Genomic DNA, 20,502 nt, shown 5'->3' with positions numbered 1-20,502 from the left:
AGAAGCTATTCAAAGTACAATATAGGGACTTTGATTTATTTAAAGAGCTCGAAAATAAAACATATTTCTAAAACGTGCTAAGTTCACCATCATAACAACAGCAACAGTTACACGTAAGTTTACAGTTCGCTTCCTGCCCAGAAGCCTTCCACCTATGCGGCAGAAATGCTAAGAGATGTAACAACAGTAACTTGGAGGGGATTTAGAAAAATATGAGCTACTGGGTTACCGCCCTTTTTTCCCATTCCCTTCGCTCCTGTGCCGAGAACCCCCACGATAGGACGGGGAAGGTCCGGTGCAGCACCGGGGCTGGCTCACACCGACCCTGCGGCCGCTGCGGCCTCAGCCCGAGCTGGCTCACACCGACCCTGCCGCCGCTGCACCGCTGGAGCGGAGCTGAACCCTCAGCCCGGGCTGGCTCACACCGACCCTGCCGCCGCTGCACCGCTGGAGCGGAGCTGAACCCTCAGCCCGGGCTGGCTCACACCGACCCTGCGGCCGCTGCACCGCTGGAGCGGAGCTGAACCCTCAGCCCGGGCTGGGTCACACCGACCCTGCCGCCGCTGCACCGCTGGAGCGCAGCTGCGGCCTCACCCGGCACCGCCATTTTGCAGCGGCCCCGCCCTGGCACCCCTGGGCCCCCCGTGCGGGCGGTCAGCCCCCGCCCGCTGTCACCGCCCGCTGCTCCACCCCGCCTGCCCTGCGCGGCCGCCATCGCCTCCGCCTCCTGCCGCCGGCCCCGCCCGGCCTCGGCGGGGCCTCGCCGGAGCCCTCCCCGCGGGTGGAGGGCGGTGAGTGGCAGCGGAGAGGGGAGGAGGCCGCGGCCGATGGGCGGGGCAGCGCCGCCCCCCAGGGCTGCGGGCAGCCGGCGGAGCCCCAGTCGGCGTCCGGCCGCCTCCGGAGCTACGGGCAGGTTCGTCGTCGGGGGTGCGCGGTGCTGACTTCGCCCCGCCGGGCTCGGTGAGCGTCTGGGGCGGGACCCCGCGCAGGACGGCCCGAGCTGCCGGCCTCGGTCCCCCGCTGGGGCTCCCTGGCCTTCCGGAGAGGCAGGGCCGCCCGGGCACTCGCGGACCCCCGGGGAACGAGGCCGAGCGAGCTCCGGTGCTCCCGACTGGGAGCGGCTGGCGGCGGTGGGTGCGGAGTCACCGACGTGGGTGCGGAGTCAGCGCCCGCTGGCTTGTGAACAGCCCGGAGGAAAAGTTGGTGTCGTCCTTTGTAGGACAAGCGCAGAGTGACTTTTGGGGCAGGAGTGTTTTTGCGAGCTGGCTGACAGCGAGGTGAGCTCCTGCTCACGGCTGTGCTGGGGAGGCTGTGCCGGCGCTGCCCGCTCTGGAAGGAGCCGGACCCGTCCGAGCCGCGCATCCCCCGCGGGGCGCCTCGGGCGCGGCCTGGCCGCGCTCGCCGACCCACGTACAAAGCACTAAGGTCAAGTTAAAACTGGAGGCACAGTAACTTTTGTGATTGTATAATGGTTAAAAATACTCGTGCTAGTTTACCGGGAAGGTATTTTAATCTCTGTGTTTTCCGAGGACTGTTTGAAGGTTGAACTGAACTATGTTGGTTTATTTATAACTTGATGTAGAAACATAATACACAAGGGCATTTAGTTGTATCAGTAAAATATTTTCTGGTTTTGGGCAGCCTAATTTTTGCAGCCAAGTTGTTAAATTAGAAGTAGTATGTTTGGCAGTGGAGACATTGTTAGTACTCAGCACCCTGTTGTGATTTTTGCGTCCTTTGAGTGGAAAAAGTTGTTGTTTAAGTGGTGTCTGTGGTTTTGGCTATACTACTTTAATCTTTACAAGGACAACTTTAGGTTGGTTTTCTGAATTAGTTCTGTGCTTATACAGAATTAAAAAATATTGTTTACTGCCAGAAATAGGAAAAATGCTCCTTGCAAATACTTAACTTCAGGAAAGTTGTTCTTAAGGAGCAAGAATTGCTATGTGTTACGCTGTGGTAGTACATGCATATCTTGCTACTTTTGTCTTGAGAAAGCCAAACTTTCAGTAGGCATTTTTATGCAAGTTTACTTATTTAGGGAACTTTTTACTATAGAGCAGAGATCCCCTCTTATTTTTGAGAGGACTTATAGTTAAAAGGCCGTCTCGTGTAAGGCCTTTGCCTCCCTGCCATGTATGATTTTTCTTTTTGAGTGGGACATAAAGGTATTTAAAGTAAGCTAAAACAGCATCCTTGGTTATTTCCCATGCAGAGTTCTACATCTCCTCCTGCTTTGCCTTCTTATCATGATTCTCTGTCTCCTTATTAGGTGATGACAGTTAACCAGGCCTTTGATAAAAGTTTTTTTATTATTACAGGCTTGTCCCTAAAAAGTTTGGGGCTAGTCTTTATTTCTGGCATATATAAGCAGAACATTAAATTCAAAGAAGAAATTTATATGCAGCATTTACAGGATTGATTATTAGTTTTAGCATTTGTTTACACTTGTAACCCTATTATTATTAGTTAGGAAAAAAAGCAGTCACTGTTCTGGCACAATGTTGTATATGTGATCAGACTCAGCTATAGCTGCTCATGCTGGGAGTTACTGAAGAATGTATAGATAAATCTTGAGGTTCCTATGAGCCTTCCTGCCATTTTCTAGGCTTTTTGTTTACCTAAATTACACAAATACATTCAGATTTCTAGTTTTTATTAATTGTAAATGAATACAAATTCACTCAGTTTTACAGTTTTGTGATAACTTTTCATTATTTTCTTCTTTGGCAGCTAAAATGAATTCAGTTCCTGATCCCACCTCAAGTCCCTCTCAGCCCCAGCAGCATCTTGGAAGGTCCCAGCTAAATGCTGCTCCTGTGGCCCACAGTGGGAACAGTCAGAGACCTGGAACCTCTTCAGGAGATTCTGCAGCTTCTTCAGTTCCTGGCTACTCCCGTAGCAGGGAGAAAACAGAAAAAAAGGGTAAGTATGAAAGCAATTCTTATGCAAAATGGGCTTACACACAATAATCTCCCAATGTTTCATGTATATGTACTCCAAACTCTGTTTAAAGACATTGTAAAGTAGGAAAATAAATTTCTTCAATTTCTTTTAACCTGTTGTTGTGGAAGAGTCTTTTCTACTTCAGCTTCCTTTGTGCATATTTTTGAGTTTTCCTATCTAATTTTTCAGGTTTGTACAAAGCAATAGGAAAGAACTTTATTCGAAAAATTGGCAGGGAGATTTAATTAAATTTAGCATTATAATGTTTCAATTGAATTTCTTTGTTTGGTTAGAACACATACTATAACTGTACCTTTAATATGAATTCTAATGTGAATGCATAAGATACTACTGTAATGTAGACTGATGGAATAATAAATTGGTACATGAAGCCAAAATTGAAGTTAATATTAGCAGTAAGATAAGAATTTGGATTTACAGTCATGGTACACTGTGAAAGGCAGAATTATGTGGTTCTTTTCCCCCACTTGCTGTGAAACTATTGAGTTTCAAAGATTGTGGAAACTGATAGGATGAGAGTAAGGTCTTGTGCAAAATGCAGAACAAAAACCACCTGGCTCCTGTATTCACCTGCTGAGTTCCAGTTTTAATTCAGTTTGTAATCTAAAACTTGTGCAAGATGGTCTTGTGCTCAAGGTCTAACTCATCCCTTGCTCTTTAACTTTAAAATTGGACTTTTGATTGTGAAGCTGCTTATGTACATGCCCTTATGTTCACAAATATAAGTCTCTCTATTGAAGACAGTAAGGCATCCAAGAGTTGAAAATTTTTAAATGTGTGACTTTGTGCATGGCACATACCAGATGCAGCTGAGCTTTGCACGTAATTCAGGCCAATATTACGACTGTGTCAGCAAATCTATTGTTTGCATCTAATTCATAATTGACTGTTGGAACCTTCTGGGTTCCCTGTTCCCAATGAAGGGGAATTTCTTTTTGGATATCCTACTTTCTATCCTGTGTCAGTATTCAGAACCAATTTTGTCATCTAGCCCACTTGTAAAAGAATTGAGAGATTATGGAGATTTAAGACTTCTAACATTACCTACGTGGTTGCTAATTTAGAGTTAGTGCTAACATATATGTTTTCTTTCTTAGTTTTCTAGTTTCTTAGTATGCTTCAACAAGGAAAGAATAGTAGCTGTAATAGGAAGATGGTATGAACTTATCTTGGCCTTAGTTACAGTATGATTTGAAAAAGAAATACATAGGTTTCTGTTGTTGGTGTCCACATTCATGCAAGATTCTGGAAATCAACGCAATCTGTCTAGTGGTATTTTGCACATGGGTTCTGTCAGGTATTCTTTTCTTATTTTGGATATTTTCTTACTCTACACAAATGCTGGACTTTTAAAATCACACTGATTTTTATCTTAGTTCTCTTTACAGTCCTGTGTATTTGCTAATGAGCCCTAGCTATGCAGCACTGTATTAGAGATGCTGCTCATTAAAGAGGGCTTTTGAGCATTGATGTATTTCTCCTTTTCAGTTCTGACTCATTCCTGATTGCTTTAAGTCTCTTCCCATTAAAATATTATGGGTGCCTGGTGCCACTGTCATTGCCCTTCCCATACCCTTCTTAATATACTCAAGTATTTAATGCAGCAGAATGAGCTACCATTGCCATAGTGTTGTGTTGGAATCTCTTAACAACCAAGATTTTAGTGAGTTTAGATAGAAAATGTCTTCAATAATATATAATACAGTATTTTCTTATATGGCTTATGGTTTTAGAGTTATGCTGTTTGTCATAGTGCTAACAGTTTCTAGAACTGAAAACTTTTTTAAAAGAAAGGAAGTTCTGGTCATCAGAACTTAAAAATGGGCATTTCAGTAGGACTTGATTTATAAAGAACTGCAAATAAAAACACAAATTCAAAAATGTATATATGAAAATAAATACAAAATAGACTGATATGTCAAACATAACATTGGCACTTCAGAAGTTCTCAAAATATTTGAACTGACATGAAGGTGTTCCTTGGAATCACCAGAGCCCTTACGATAAATAACATTTGAGTTTCTCACAGGTCTAGGAAAAGTGAAGGATTTGGACTCTCAGCCAGGGCATGTTGTGCTTGGTTGTATGAAAGGAAATATGCTCCAGCCCAGATGCTCTGGGCCGCTCTGACTTCTTTCTTAGAAGATTAAGAAGTTGGGTAATTTTCAATAGCCACTATGATTATGAAGAAGAGGACAGAAAAGACCAGCACACTAATATACAGAAAGCTCTCTCAAATATTGCTAAATATGTAGAACACTCCTCTTTGATGATGACTTAAATATCTTGCTCAAAATTTCAATTACTGTAACAAATTTAAGTTATGTAGTTTTTAATAAATCTGCTATAATTTCTGTTTAAGAAGGGAAAATGTACTGTGTATATCTCAATTATTTGGAAGGGCAGTTTCAGCTCAGGACTATCTACCACATGCCCATGTGTCCTTCCCCCACAGAAGGTCACTGGTATACTGGGCAGCAATAGTTGAAACATTGCCCAACAGGTGGAAGGAGATCCTTCCCCTCCAGTCAGCACTGGAGTGCTTCATCCTGTTCTGGACTTCTCAGTGCATGGAGAGAGACATGGAGAGAGTTCAGCACAGGGCCTCGGAGATGGTGAATGAGCTGCAGCATCTCTCCTGGGGGAGACAGCTGAGAGAGCTGGGGCTATTCAGCCTGGGGGAGAGAAGTCTCAGGGGGATCTATCAATGTGCATAACTAGCTGAAGGTAGGGTGCAAAAAGAATGGAGCCATGATCTTTCCAGAAGTCTCCAACACAAAGATCAGAGACAGCTGGCACAGACAGGAGGTTCCCTTTTACCATCAGTAAACACTGTCTTTGTTTTTCCTGTGCGGGTGACTGAGCACTGGCATAGGTTGTCCAGAGGTGATGGAGTCTGCATCCATTGAGGTATTCAAAAACCATGTGGACACTGTCCTGGGCAGCCAAATTAGGTGGACCTGCATGAACAGAGGGGTTGCAACAGGTGACTTCCAGTGGTCCTTTCTAACCTCAACCATTTTACTAATTCTTGTAATATTCTTGACACCATATCTGTATTTCTGATCTGTCATTATTCTTCCAGTTTTTGTTAATATACTCTGTGTTTAAGGCTATAGCATCAAAGTGAATGTTAAGTAATTTGTTTCCTGGAAGCACACATGACATCATCTATTCCTGCAGCATTATCCGTATCTTGCAGTGTAATGCAACAAATTAATGAATGCCTTGGCTTTCTGTCAATAAAGCACTTAAATACACACAGTATCCTCAGCAGAACAGGTACTTCCTTTGGATCAAACTCTTATACTGCCATTTTTTTCCTTAGCAATTTTTCAGTCTCTATTCTGCTAATGTATCATTAGGTAATGTTTATGTTATTCCTTAAATAATTTCTTTCACAATGGGAGATAATAGTGTTTTGAGAATTTATGGAGCAAATTGAATCTGGATTTAATGAAAAAAAACAATCATTAAGATAATTTATAGATACAGGTTTTGTTGTGTTAAAAAAGAAAAGGAAGGCATTCCTATTTCTACTCAAAACTCTTGCATTCTGCTTATGTATGGTTTTGGTTTTCCATTCCTTGTGTAAGTAGGAATGGAGAGAATGTCAATATGTCAGCTTTCCTGTATGAAAATAAAGAGAAAAAAAAATGGTTACTCTTTCAAGGATGTTCATGGACAGGGAGCTTATTAGTGAGCAAAGCATATACACTACTAATTAGGGCTCCTGAAATTTTAAAGCCATGGAGTCATCAGTATTCATGTGAGCAAATTACAGGAGAGTTCGTGTATAGCAAGGAAGACCAGTAGCTGCTTCCTAGTGAAGTCTTTCGAAACAGACTAAGATTCTAATCTCATAAGACACTTTTATGCCTCTCAGGTGCAAGGCCCCTCAGTTTCTGGTCCAGATGCTACATACCCCTTTCTGGCTTCTGTGTTTCATTCACTCTGTAGAGTCTCCTTCCTTCAAATGCAGCCTTAAAGCAATGTGAAAAGACAGAGCTTGAGTGAGAGTGCTGGAGCTCTCAACACCAAATTCTCCAAGTAGGCTTAAAAATATCATTCTTGCTAGAGAAACCATTTCCTCTCCTTACACACAGAACAGAGCTTGGAAAAAAGCACTTTCAATGTGGTGACTTAGTTAGCATGTGAGTATCTGTAGTGCTGCTGCTATTAATGTTTTTTGAAAGAGATGCCTGAGTCTGCAGTTGAGGTAAGTGCCCTGTATTGTTGAGTTAGAAGGTAGATCTGAATGTCCCAGGAGATGGCTTGATTCAGATGAAAGAAAAGCAGAATTGAGAGACACTTCTCACAATACAGTCATGATTGGGTCCTTGACTGTCATTCAATTCAGCCACAGTGATAACTTGAACTGGATGACTCTCACCCCAGGTGAGCATTTATTGTGCTGGAGGTTATCTGGAGGAGTTACCATTTACTGTATTGCTTAAGTACATTCAAGCATGTAAAGTGTCTTTTGTAAAAATTGGCTGTCTGCCAGTCAGCAGGTAAAAGAGGTCATGCCAGGACACTGGAGAAGCTGGGGAAAATATGGTAATTTTTCATATGTGCATGAAAAAGATTATTACTGGTTTATTACATCATTCATGCACATTTACTAGTCAATAAGGTTGGAAAGGAGAAATTGCAAAGCTAAGTTGCAGTGCTTGAAGAAAGGTCTCTGGTTAAATAACTAGATGGGGTTTTTTGTCCATGGTTTTGCTGTAATCTCTTGTTCTAGAATTGAGAACATATGGGAAGGTATTTGTACAGAGAGCTTTGCAGACAGAAATCAATTTATTATATTTGGGGTTTAGATATTTGGGTTTTGAGTTCTGTGTGTGCTTAGGTTATGAAAGTTTTTTGTACCTCTAAGAAGAGAATTATTTTATTAATTGACTGACTTCAAATTTACAAATAGTAAAAAAAATCTTTTAAACAGTTTACAATGCATTGCAATGATTTGTCACAGTGTGTCTCCAAGGCATTGCTGAATGATAACTAAGAAATAGGGATCCTTTCTAATTTACAAATATTTTCCAAGTGTTACCTTCTTCCACTTAAGGTTACAGAACCTTTGCTTCAAAGCTCTATTTTAGCACTTCTATGTCTTTACTTTTTGGCAGTTAGCTATTACAGACTAACTCTTGAGGCAAACTGAAGTGTTTGTGCAAAGCTTGAAGAAATCTCAGAAAAACCTTTGATTATTTGAAGGGGAGGATTATGCCTTGAAGTGTTAATTACTTAACAATTTATCTCTCAGTTTATTAATGCCCCTTCAAAATTTACCCTTAAATACTTAGGCTCCTAGAAAGCTCATTTGCCAGGCTTTGCTGTGTGAGAGAAAGGATTCTATCCAAACAAAAGTTAATGACTGTATTTTTTGATAAAATTTTGGGACATCATCATTGTTGGTGCAGAACAATGAAGCAGGCCTTTTGTGTCTGCTGCTATTGTCAGTAACATGCTGGTATTTTGACCACATATGGGAGGAGGATTGAACACCCATTTATTGGAGGAAATATTCTCCATCTTTCCCTCTACCACCATTTGAAATACATTAATGGATTTTCTGGTTGATAACAAAGATACTATTACTGCTGTCAAATTTTTGACATTCATGTGATGAACCAGATTATGGAAGATACCCTAGTTTAGTCTTCATCCATTATTTTCCAGGTGGATGAATTTCCTAATCTGTTTATGATAACAAAATTTCTAGCATAGTCCCAGGGTGCTGAAAGAAAGGAGGGTAGGAAGGGAAGAGCTGTACACATATTAGTGAATTATGTAATGAAATGGGAGTGGCCCTATAAATTCTTTGGTGTGAAGGACTTAACATTCCTTTTGTGCAAATTTAAGAATTTAATCTAGTGGTTGGAATCTTCCAATTCAGTTTCCTTCAGAAGAGATCCAGTATGTGTGTTCCACTGTGCAGACAAATCCCTGTTCCAGCACAGTAGTCAAGGAGAGATTTGGAGCTGTTGTGTTGCTGCAGGGCCCCTTGCAGCAGCAGCAGCAGCCCCGCTTCACTGTGAAAGTTAGAAGGTGACACTGGGAGCAGTAAACTGGCAAGTAAAGCTAATGCTTTAAAAAGTTAATTACTAGAAATGCTTACGTGACTGGATTTGTGGTTTTGCTAAAAAGTTGGAATGTTCCTTTTTTAAGGGCCCCTCTATTTTGACAGTGAAAGGACTGCTGGAGTGTCAATGTGAAGTGCTCTTAACTGCAGAATTGCTGAAATTCCATGTGCATTGTGCAGGTTGTTATGATAACTTTCTGCTCTCTGCACCTACAAAAATATGTGGGCTTGGTGAGCTCTCTGGTCTCATCTTCTCATACTGTTTTTCATTGCTTTCTCCTTTCTTTTTTTTAGTGGAAATAGTTAATATTGATGATTATCAACTAAGAAATGACAAGATGCTGATTTATTTTTAACTCTACAGTTTTGGAACTGCAAATTTATGTTAGAATTATCCCAGCTCATCCATAAAGGATTCAATCAGAGATGCCTGCATAGGAAAAAGCAGCAAGACTGGCTCATTAGTTACATATAAAATTGTTTTAATGACTTTAAAAGATCATTGTACAGTAATAGCTACACTAGAAAAATACAGATTTGAAGAATGGTTTTTCCTCCACTTTTAAAATTTATAGTCTGTAATATCACTCTTTTTCTTCCACCTACATGCTTTTTTTATTGCTCTCTTGACAATTTACATTCATTTTGTGGGGGTGCAGAAGTTGTTCCCAGTTCAATTTAACGCAATTTGATGACTTGCAATTGTGGAGTGACTAAGACTGTTACCATATCTACAAATGCATTGCTCCTCCCAGAGAAAGTAGAGTTGAGTCCTAGACTTGAACAGCCCTGTAAACAAATGTTATTCCCTTTTCTCCCATCACTGTTACCACTTTTTAAAGTCGAATGCCTGCCTAAGTACGGTAGTATAAGAACTTGGAATTGTTCTTGGGACAAGTAGACTTGTCTTAAGATCTCACCATGGAGGTTAAAGGCATAAAAGAAAAACGTGCAATGTACTCTTAATTGTACCAAGCCCTTACTATGCAGTTAAGAATTCAGGAGGCTTCTGAATGGATGAAAGGATTCAACACTCATAGATGAGCAGCTAAGCATCCAGAGTTAATAAAACCTTTTTTCAAATTGTTGATGTTTGTTGAGCAAAGTATTTCTTCTTCTCCTCCAGTCAGTTCCTCTGTCACTATAATTGATATGTGCAAATCATGTTTATGACATGATGCTTGATGCCAGCTTTTAAGTGGAATGTCAGTCTTTCCAGAAACTTCACTCCTACACAGTTACTGCACACAATACCACTGAGCTTTTGGAACTTGTGGAAAGTGAGTAGGAGGATTTCTCTAGAGACTCAGGCTGGCTCTCCTGAACACTGAAGGCTCAACAATACAATCCAGTGACACGAAAAAGCTGTTAGAACCTGTATTTACTGTTATAAAATGTAAAGATCAAATATTCTAAAAGTACCTATTCTACCTGTGGACAAATGGAGGCGATCTGACATCTTTCACTTAGGAAATGAGCTTACATAGCCTCTTCTAACAAAATAAATTATTTTAATTTTGCATTAATTGTGTTATGCCTTTACTCCTAAGAGTGTCTGAAATTCAAGAAAGCTTGTTTCATACTAAAAATAAAATCTGCAATAAAAAGCTGTGTGCTGTCCTTTGAAATTGTTGAATTTATTTGATTTATTTTTATTAACTTACCAGATTTGTGCTTACAGAAAGAAGCATAAAATCCAGGGTTACACTATCAGAATTACCACCATGCACTTCCAGAAGGAACTGAATGTATTATATAGGACATGACTCCAAAAGAAATACCTTGTGGGCAGATTGTGCACAAAATGTGTTGCTCTGCCTGTTTTAGTTGATATCCATGGACAGGCACCCCCATAAGCTTTCATTTTCCTACTTTTTCTTGATTATTTATTTCTTGACAAAGAGACTTTGATTATTTACTTTGTAGGTACATGCATTCTTGTTGCCTGCTCCCTCTCCCATGTTATAGTTTCCTTCATACTAGCAAATGAGCTATTACTGACAATCCACCACAAAAGGATTTCCTATAGATAGTATATTTAATTTTTGAAAAGTGTGCAAGCAAGTTCATTCACTCTTCTAACATGAATTAACTGCTTCATGTTTGCAACAGGGTGTTTTTCTGATGGTTCAGTCATGCTTTAGGGTTTGGGTTTTGTTGTTATTGTTTTTTTGCTTTCTGTTTTTTTTAAGTACCACAATAAAACCAGACGATTACAATACAATCCTGTTATAGTTTTGAACAGTGCAATAAGACATCTGCTGACTTCATGAGAAGCTGTAACATTTTCTGACTGTGCTAGGTAAATACTGGATGAATAGAGAACAAGGCATGAAAACTGAGCCATAGGAGAAGGATTCCCTTTCAACAGTTGTCTGAGAACCACATTCAGTCATGCAAAGCTGAAAGATGCCAGTGCCTCAAAGTAGTCTGCAAATACAGAGGTTTTGCAGGTGGGTTGTCTTCAACAGCTGGATGCTTGGTTTGTAAGAAACTAAATGATGCTTTTTCATCTTACTCATTTTGGGTTATTTCTACCAAAGGCGTTGAAATCTAGGGAACAGAACACATTTCAGCGCTGCTGAATGCAAACTGATGAAAAATTACTATTAAAAACTGATTGGCTTCCAGCAAACTGATCGTCTTTGTAAATATTTATGGTAATAGTTAAGGTGATGTAGGTCTTTTGGTGCACCACCCTAAATTCTGTTGGCACAGGATTCATAGCGCATTTTTGACCTTTTACTGGCTATTTCTTTTCAGCCTAATCCAATGCTGGGTTATATAGCTGCATTTTAATTTTTTCGCTGATGAAACTTGTGGCAAAGACTGCTTTTGTGATTCTAAACTTAATTGTAGAACAGTTAGAACCTATCTGGAAGTACTACTTAAGCACTTTTATTAATACTAAGAATGGGATAAACTTTGCATGTTGCACTTCAGAGGCATATTTTTATGGAAATTCCTAAACAGAAAAAGGTTAAGTAAAAATCCAGCTTCAAGTCTTGATAATGGAAGTCATAGAAGAGGCTTTTTCAAATACAAATAATTCTATATCTGTTTTTTTCTGTGCCATATCAATCTCCACCTACGCATTCATTTGTTCATCTTACCTTGTGGAGCATGGTGGGAGGAGTGGAGTGAATATAGTTTATTCATACTAGTATCCACTCACTGTAGAAGTAAGTAATTTTCCTTGTGATTGAGACAGTACTCCCTTTCAGATTCAATTACAGTAAAGCCTTCTTGCTAAAGCAGTAAAGTGATGTATGCCTGAACCTCCAAGTAAGTACAGTGCTGTGCAATGTGACAAAGTTCAGTTCAGATATCAGTGCTCTTAATGGTATATAGAGAATTTCTTCATATGTGGGAGAAGATCTAATGTCAAAGAAGACATTCTTCACTCCCTGCTCCCACCCCAGTAATTTAGCTTGTAGAAATGCCTGGGGATGAAATCTTGTTCCATACTACTCCATCAAACATCTCAATTACTCTGTCAGTTAATAACGTGACACTGAGGGAGATGCCTGACATCCTGTGACTTCTTATAAGTAGAAAACCCACTGAAGTTCAGTAGTGAGCTTTTGGAATAAAGCTAATGAAAACGTGAAGTGCAGTTTTTCTTCCTCTGGATGCAATCCAGCTTTTTCTTACATCTGAATTAGCATGGGTGTGTTCCAGTTCAGGAAGGCTCACAGAAGCTGCTTTCAATACTCAGTGCTAATAACTAGAGATTGGTAACAGGCTTTGTCAGGTTCAAGATTCTTGCTACCTTTGTCCTGAGAATCATTTACAGCACACCTGTTAGAGCCAAGGGGCTTTTTCTAAATGCAGTGCTATTGCTGTCCTTTATTTTATTCAGAATGTTCTTTAGCTACTTGCAGCATAAACATTTTTAAAAGCCTTTTTAAACTCATAGAAATATTTGGCATTGGCCAAATACTTTTAATCTGTTCATGCCCTTGAGTTCTTGTGCTAGAAAGACGCTTAGAAAGTCTCTCTATTTACCAACTCCATTTCATTCTCCTCACTTTCTTCCCCAAGTTATAAAGCTCTGATAATAGTGTCTTATTAGCACTGAACTGTGTTTTTCATAAACCACTGCTACAACTCTAAGGTGTTACACTGAGTGATAATAGTTTAGAGCTTATCACTGGGTGCAGTGATAGAGTGCCTTCCTGGTTTGCTGCATTTCATCTAGCCTTTTATCACTTAATTAGTCATTAAATCCTTCTGCTGGTTTTGCTTGACATTTTTTGTTGTGTTTTTTTTTTTTTTTCCTGAATAGCACAGAATCATCAACAGATTTTGGCATCTTGGAATTAGCCCTTTTCCCTTTACTCATATAAATGTATTGAGCGATTTAGACCTTATTTTATATCCCTCTGTGTCTAAACTGATAATCTTTCCCCTGGGAAAATGAAAGCTGTGTTTTTCTAATCTTCATTCCTATTCTGTTTCTTAATCTCTCACTTTTCTATGTAACCTGCATTCTAATTTGTTTAGAGGACTTAAGTGAGAAGCCTTGTTCCCTATCTTTAGAGATGTAAAATGAGCTGGATCCACCTGTCCAACCCAGTAGATCTATTTTTCTTAATTAGGGAAAAAATAGGATTGTAAATGTCTTTTTTGTATCTTCCTTAGTTGGAGAAGCTACTTAACCTATAAAGTTATTTATTAAATGTATTTAAAATCATATCCTGTTTTTGAATGCATAATTTTCTCAGATGTTGAGGTTCTTATTGTTGTTGCTTTCTCGCCTTTTTGCTGCTCTGTTTTTTGTCTTAGTTACATTTATTCAAACAAAAGTATAAGGAAACTACCTCTAAAATTCTATACCTAAACCTAAAATTTGCAAGATCATTTGTAAGACTGCTTGGCTCATTTTGCTGGGCCACCTTGATAACAATTTTCTCCTGTGTCAACTGTCAGATCTTCTTATGGAATAGTGAAAATGGTTATTTATTTTCCTAGGTGTGTGCTCAGTGAGCTTGGAGGAGTGTTCCCCCTGGATAGAACTGGAGATATTATTTTGTTGTGCATATGCTCAGCTGTTCCTGACTGTTTTCAGTCACTTCAGGAATACTTCCTGTGCTATAAAATGGGAGGGCCAATCCAAAAATCTTGTTTTGTATCTTGTCATCTCGGATCCTTTATTCTTCCCAGCACATGAGTTATATCCTCCTCCTACTGCACATTCCTGTCAATTCTTTTTCTGAGCCCAAATGAATGCATAAAGTCATGATCATATAAAGTGTGTATGCCATACAGGCTTCCTTCATACTCTTTGTGTGGGTGTTGCTTAATGCATTAATCTTTTGTTCAGTAGAGTTTCCATGAGCTCTAATATTCACTTGTAAAACCTGTAATTTCTTTTAAACTTACATATTTTGTATGAATGCTTCATTGTTGCTTCCTGTCTGAGAAGGTGCTTTCAGTTTTCCTTTTATCCTGTTCTCACTAGGTTTTCACCTTTTCATTCAAAGCACTTAGAAGTCTGCAGTTGGTGTTTGTTTAAAAAAATTATTTGTTGTGCATGATAGCATGACTGTCATAGGGCTGGCCTCCAATAACTGTGTAAACAAATAAAACCTCAAGCTCAAAAGGCATAAGAAATTGTGATCCTTTAAAATACCTTTTTTTTTTTTTCTTAGTTGTTCCTTGTCCATGGTCTTTAACCTCTTGCTTAATCTGGAATTCAGGGGCTGTAGCTGTGACCTAAGAAGAAAGCTGTGTGCACCTGGCCAGGGGTAATATTAGCAGGCAAGGGGCTAAAACTCCCTTGAGCTGAGTAAATCCACTGCTGAGAGCTTTAATGTGTTTGTGTTGGTAGGAAAGTAAATCAACAAACACTTTTATTATTCAGCATGCACTCTATTGATTCTTTCTGCCTGAAATAACTTTAGTAGACTTTTTGGAAGGAAGGCAGTGATTCTTAGTGGTTAGAAGAGCACTGATAAAATTGATGGGTGTGTGTGTATGATCCACTTTGTGTGCCTATATATACAACTAAAAATCTTCCTTTATGTGAAAGGACTATTATGTGCCTTTAAAGATTTCAGAATTCAAGAATGGAAGTGTCACACGCAATGTCACTTAAAATGCTGAGGTTTAGAAGCAGTGTTTGTCTGAAATGTGTGTAAAAGGTTTTGTTAAGTATGTGATCAGACACTGCGGCAAGCCAGCCAACTACAGTGATGCTCACATGATGTGATTCAGTTGTGTATGTTAAGGGTGTTAAAATTGTTGGGAATCTATTGCATCTATTACTGATTTGTATTAGAATACTGGGAAGGAAATCTTGTGTCAACCCCAGTTTACTTTATTTGTCTTTAAAGTCTTTTGCATTGAACATATTTCTTATCCAGATTGTCTAAGTCCATTCTTCAAAACTTTGTATGAATGTTGAAGAGTTGTTGGGTTTTAGTCTTCAATATAGTCCAAAGATGAGGTTTAGATATGTTATTTAATCTTTAACCTGTAATGGCATCTTCCTTTTGTGATTTAAAATTATGAGCATTGGTATTTTACAATCTCATTTGGACTAATCCCCTACTGTGGATTGACTGCCTTTTTGTCAATTAAATGGTTAAATTTCAGAGGTAAGGGACAATAATTGCATCCCAGCAAAGTTTTTAAGAAACTGAAATGTTTCCTTTTTAAACATTTCCTATTTCTAATCAAAACCTAGTAGAAATAGTAAAAATGCCTGCCTGTGACAGAATGAATGCTAAATTCCCATTTGAGCTTACAGCAACAAAGCTGGAATCTTACTTTATATGGTCAATGCGACAAGTAATGTGTAAAGCTTCAAAAACTAAGTAGCTGTCTTTCTGTACCATGATTACATTGATGCAGCAAAGTATGATCTGGATCTGCATCTGCATCATACTTTGCAGATCACAAATAATTTTTTTCATTTTTTTAATGAAACAGAAAAATTAAAGTATGCAGTGTCATTTTATATCTTAAACCTAAGATTTTATCACACAGAACAAAAAATGCAAAACAAATAAAATTTTATTAATAATGTTATTGTTACAATATCTGTTAACTAGTTTGTGTTGAATGATCTGTCTCTAGGAAAGTAGAACTAAGTATATTGGGAACTGATTTATAGAGCAGCCTGATGATGAGCTAAGCTTTACACATTTCTGAGTTCTTGGTGGCAGAGTTGGAACTACAGCAAATATTAAGTACTAACCACCCTTCTACACCCCTGGTCTTAATTTCTTTTATTAATTATGTGCTGTCTTAAGCTTTTATGCTTTCTCTCGCCTGCTTTCATTTGAACATTCGAATGGCTGCAGTGCTTCTGAGCCTTGAATGACTGATAGACTTCATTGGCTTGCATTAACACACGACACAAAACAGCTAGTGAAGTCAATTTTAATTGTCATAAAAGATATATGAAGTCTTGCAAGTTGAGTGTTCCTGTCTTGTGGAAATTTTTATATTCAAGACAAAGTTAAATTTGACATTTAAAAGGTATGAGTTCTAAGCAAAGCTGGAAAATAAAAGCTTCCACTGACAGCATTTCCATTGCACTACTCTTATGTGGGAGGAATACACAAGATATTTTCTGACTAAAAACATGCTTAAGAACAAGAGTGATAAGTTACAGTCACCACTTCTTATGGTATTGTTATGTGGGATGCATATACTCTTGTGTAGTTGTTTGTTCAGTGTTGAGCTGAATTGCAAGAATGTGTTGGCCACCCTTGTTCTAAAACACACCTTTACTGTGCTTTTACCATCAGAGACTGACTCGTATACCCTATGAAAAAGTAGGCTGATAATGGCAGCCGTGAAACTAGAGTCATTCATGCTTGGCCTGTTTAATTATCCTCTTTCCTAAGCAGAGGAAAAAACATTGCTGGTTACATGAACTGCATATACTAAGATATTCTAAATTTGATCTCCACAGTGTGTTCATCCACCTTTACCCTACAACTACAGAATCAACCCACAGGCATATTTTTAATTAACTGTTATTTATGTTCATAGGTCACATGTGCAAGTACATAGAATTGATAATTGGGTGGGAGAGATTGGGCAGTAGGTTGAAAATAACTGCAGAAAGTGTTTCTTTCCCCTGGCAGTCAGCTCTGTTAGAACAAACAAGTTCAACTAGTTTACTGCAACCTTTTTGTTTTTCTCATTCAAGGAGGCAGTTCACCATAAGGCTGCACATATTTAATTTTTTCTTTTCTCCCCCCATCTTTGCAAATACCGTTATGTACATGTTAATCTGCAATGTAATTGCAATAAAGTAACTATAGCCTGGTGTTGTAAAACTTTCCCATTTTGTTTCTTCAGCTTTCTTTTGAAGTAGGTTTTCTTATCTAACACATTCTACTGAGCAAAAAGAGCTAAAAGGGGTCAGAGCTGTGCCATGCTCTTGTGTGTGTCAAGTGGATGGAAAGGAGGAGACTTTGCCATATAAGCTGCCAGACAACTGCCTTTCTTTTTAGAGCTTTTATCAGTTTAGCAAACTGCTTTCTGTAGTTTGTTGTTTTTCTTATGTGTGTAAATTCCACTTTATCATTTAACACTGACTAGGAGGCACGAATGGTGCCTCCTATATTATCCAGGATATCACTGAAATATCTGTGGGGTTTTCAACATGTAGAAAACCCTGAACAGAAAAAACAAAAGGCATTCCTAAGTCCTCTAGCACAGAAATTTTGATGCAAAAGGGTTTAATGAATTTGAAAGCACAAGAGGAAACAAGAAAAGTACTGCCTTGCCCAGCTTGTTTCATTTGAGTGGGGTAGGTAGATAAATATTTTGTTTCTTTCAAACACTGTGCTCTTTCCTGTAACTTCCTGTTTATTGTGAGCAGAGAGCCCCTGAGTGATGTTTGCTGGTGTTAATGGTGCCATCTGGAAAACAGGCTTCTGACTTGTTTAGAGTTCAAATTACGTTGGTTATATATCAGGGCAAGGAGATTAGGTAGTTAATTTTGCTGGGATGATGTTTGCCTATTTTACAATAATATTTTTACAGCTTTTTGAAAAGTCCAAGTACTAAATGAAAATTATTTTTCATTATGTGCCTTGTTTAGCCAGACAACATTTTATAATCTGGCATTAGAACTTTTCCAAGTAGAACTTGGCAGACAAAACTGTGGCATGGTGAAGAAGAAATCTTACTTATTTGCTCTTGTTAAATACATCTATTTTAATTAAAGTGTTGGCTTGTAGCCTGTTCTTCTTTAAAAATGGTCCCAGTACCAGGGGTGTTAAAGAATGCAAGTGACCCTGTAATTGAGGAGATCATGTGGGATGGGGTTGATTTCTTCCTTCCTGCCTTTTCATGAAGAAGAGCTGGTAGTGCCTGGCCCTTGAGCTGGCAGGGCTCACATTGCTGTGCCCCAGTCAGGCAGGGACTCTGACTTCAGTGGTGCCTGAAAGTCACTTTCCTGCACCTGGAAACTGCTTCCCAAGCACACTTTTCATGCTGCCACTGCCCTCAGGATGTAGCTACAAAGTGCCACAGAGTGTTTGTGTGGAGTAATGTCAGTAGGGGTCAGACTTGGGTGCTTAGTGTGGAATTTGGGTCTGCCTTTCTAACTATAATTTTAGATTGCTTGGTTAGTAAAGCTGTAACTCTGACTCAGCGGTCAGTTGTCCATTCTGACCCAACTTAAAACATGCAAGTTGTATTGATTTTTCTCTTTAAAATTTTTCCAAACTAATTTATGAGAAATCATCTCATAAAAGAGTAGCAGTCCTGGCCTTCATCAGCTATTAACTAATTCTTTATTCATCAAGTAGCATGCAGCATGATGTTTTTTGCAAATACTGGTTATCAGATAAAGCTCTCAAGTTTTTCATTATGATTGACTGGTGGAGCAGTATGATGCTTTTGAAGGAAACCAATTGTTTTAAGTCTGTAGGTGTTCAGTAGATAGGAAAGAAATAAAATACAAGGTGCAGTGTGGAGAAAAATTTAAAAAAAAAAGGTTTAACAGTGTAATTGTTGTTAGTTTTTGTATGCTCTAGAGCCTGAGGGACTGAGCTTTCAAATACACTGTTTGAAAGGCTGATTAATTTTTCAAAATCCTAGAAAAGGTTCCAGTGCTAAAGAGACTGACAGGTGAAAGACTCAATAGATATCAGCAAAAGAATAGTAATAGTACAAAAGCTGATCCATATTACATGTTCCACACGTGCTCATATTTATTGTAAGGAATATTGTACTGAGAAACAAATCTTGTGTAAGTAAATAAGAAACCGTAAACTGTGGCATCCTGTGGCATGTAGCAAATAACAAGGGTAAATATGCTGAAGTACAGTAAGGAGATGGAGAGTCAATATTGTAATAAGTTAATTTCCACTGTTCTTGAAAACCCTTATGTTGGATTTTTGAGTTATGATCATTTAATTCTTCAACCACATACAGCAACAATTTTAAAAATACTTTAAACTATTGCAACTAAACAATTTTCTTTATCTAATTTATAGAGGGCATGAAGGAAGAACCTGAAGTGCTCTTTGAAGACCTGCTTGAGAGGGCCAAAGCTGGAGAGCCAAAAGCACAAACAGAGGTAATTATATAATTATATATGGTTTTTGTCCAGTCTTGTTTGCTCTTCATTCCAAAAATAGCACTGCCTGCTGCAGAACTATTATCTCTTCCTCAGTTGAACTGTGTCTGCTTAGATGCTAAACTGTTCAAAGGAAGGTGATGCCAGATGGTTTCTCTGCCTTGAGAGAGGCTGCTTCCTTGAGAGTGTGAGTGGCTTCAGGTCCAACTCTTTAGCATGGAAAAGGTACAGACCTGATTTTGCTTTTCTTTTTGTTAAAGAAGCATGTGGAGAGCTGTGCAGACAGGGACTGTTAAATGCTGTTGGTTCAGCACTACACTGTATACAAAGATACCAGGCCTCTTAGGCTGCACTCTGGAGGAAGCTGCCATTGAGCTGCTTTAGCAGGGACAGAGGTTGGTTGTTGATGTTTTGCTCATATACCATTTCTCTGTTGAATTACACATTTTAGAAAAGAACCCCCATGTAAATCTTTTACTTATTTAATGGCAGATAAAATTGAATTAATAGGATCAGTTCTGTCCTGCATTTGTTAGCACTTCAGGTTTTCCCTTAGGTTTTAGAAAAATTGTACCAGTTTTCCACTGCATTCTATTGCCTGGTATAGTGGTCTAGTATAAATAGCTTAACATTTTCTGGAAGGATTTTAATTTGTGTTTAACCTGGTTAGTGTTTTACTTGAGCATTCTTTTCAAAATTCAGCTTTGATGCTAAATAGGAATGGGTGCAGTCTCCTACATGCTCATTGCTGATTTGGATTTTTCCCCAACAATCCTATTGTAAATAAAAATCAGAGGTGAGGATGGGAAAATAATTCTTTTAAAGCTGGTAAAAAAAAAAAAAAGGCATTGCTGGCTTGTTCTCCATCCCTTATCAACTTGTTTGAGGGGCAAGC

The 20,502-nt window shown here is 39.0% G+C and overlaps 1 protein-coding gene across 2 annotated transcripts in view; it reads left to right on the top strand.

Moving 5' to 3' along the window:
• Positions 1-846: 846 nt before the first annotated feature.
• Positions 847-20,502, top strand: part of WFS1 (wolframin ER transmembrane glycoprotein) — a 33,195-nt gene continuing 13,539 nt past the window's right edge. The window contains exons 1-3 of one of the 2 annotated variants that reach the window (XM_063157595.1): positions 847-960; positions 2,734-2,925; positions 19,525-19,607. In XM_063157595.1, coding sequence (XP_063013665.1) covers positions 2,739-2,925; positions 19,525-19,607 — 270 coding nt within the window. In that variant the 5' untranslated portion in view covers positions 847-960; positions 2,734-2,738. The remainder of the gene's footprint in view (positions 961-2,733; positions 2,926-19,524; positions 19,608-20,502) is intronic. The other variant, XM_063157596.1, reaches the window with a different exon arrangement.

The sequence above is a fragment of the Melospiza melodia genome, chromosome 5 (assembly GCF_035770615.1).
Source record: "Melospiza melodia melodia isolate bMelMel2 chromosome 5, bMelMel2.pri, whole genome shotgun sequence".
NCBI classification, from domain to species: domain Eukaryota; kingdom Metazoa; phylum Chordata; class Aves; order Passeriformes; family Passerellidae; genus Melospiza; species Melospiza melodia.
Note: the sequence above shows the minus strand (reverse complement) of the source record. Positions and strands in the feature narration are given on the sequence as shown.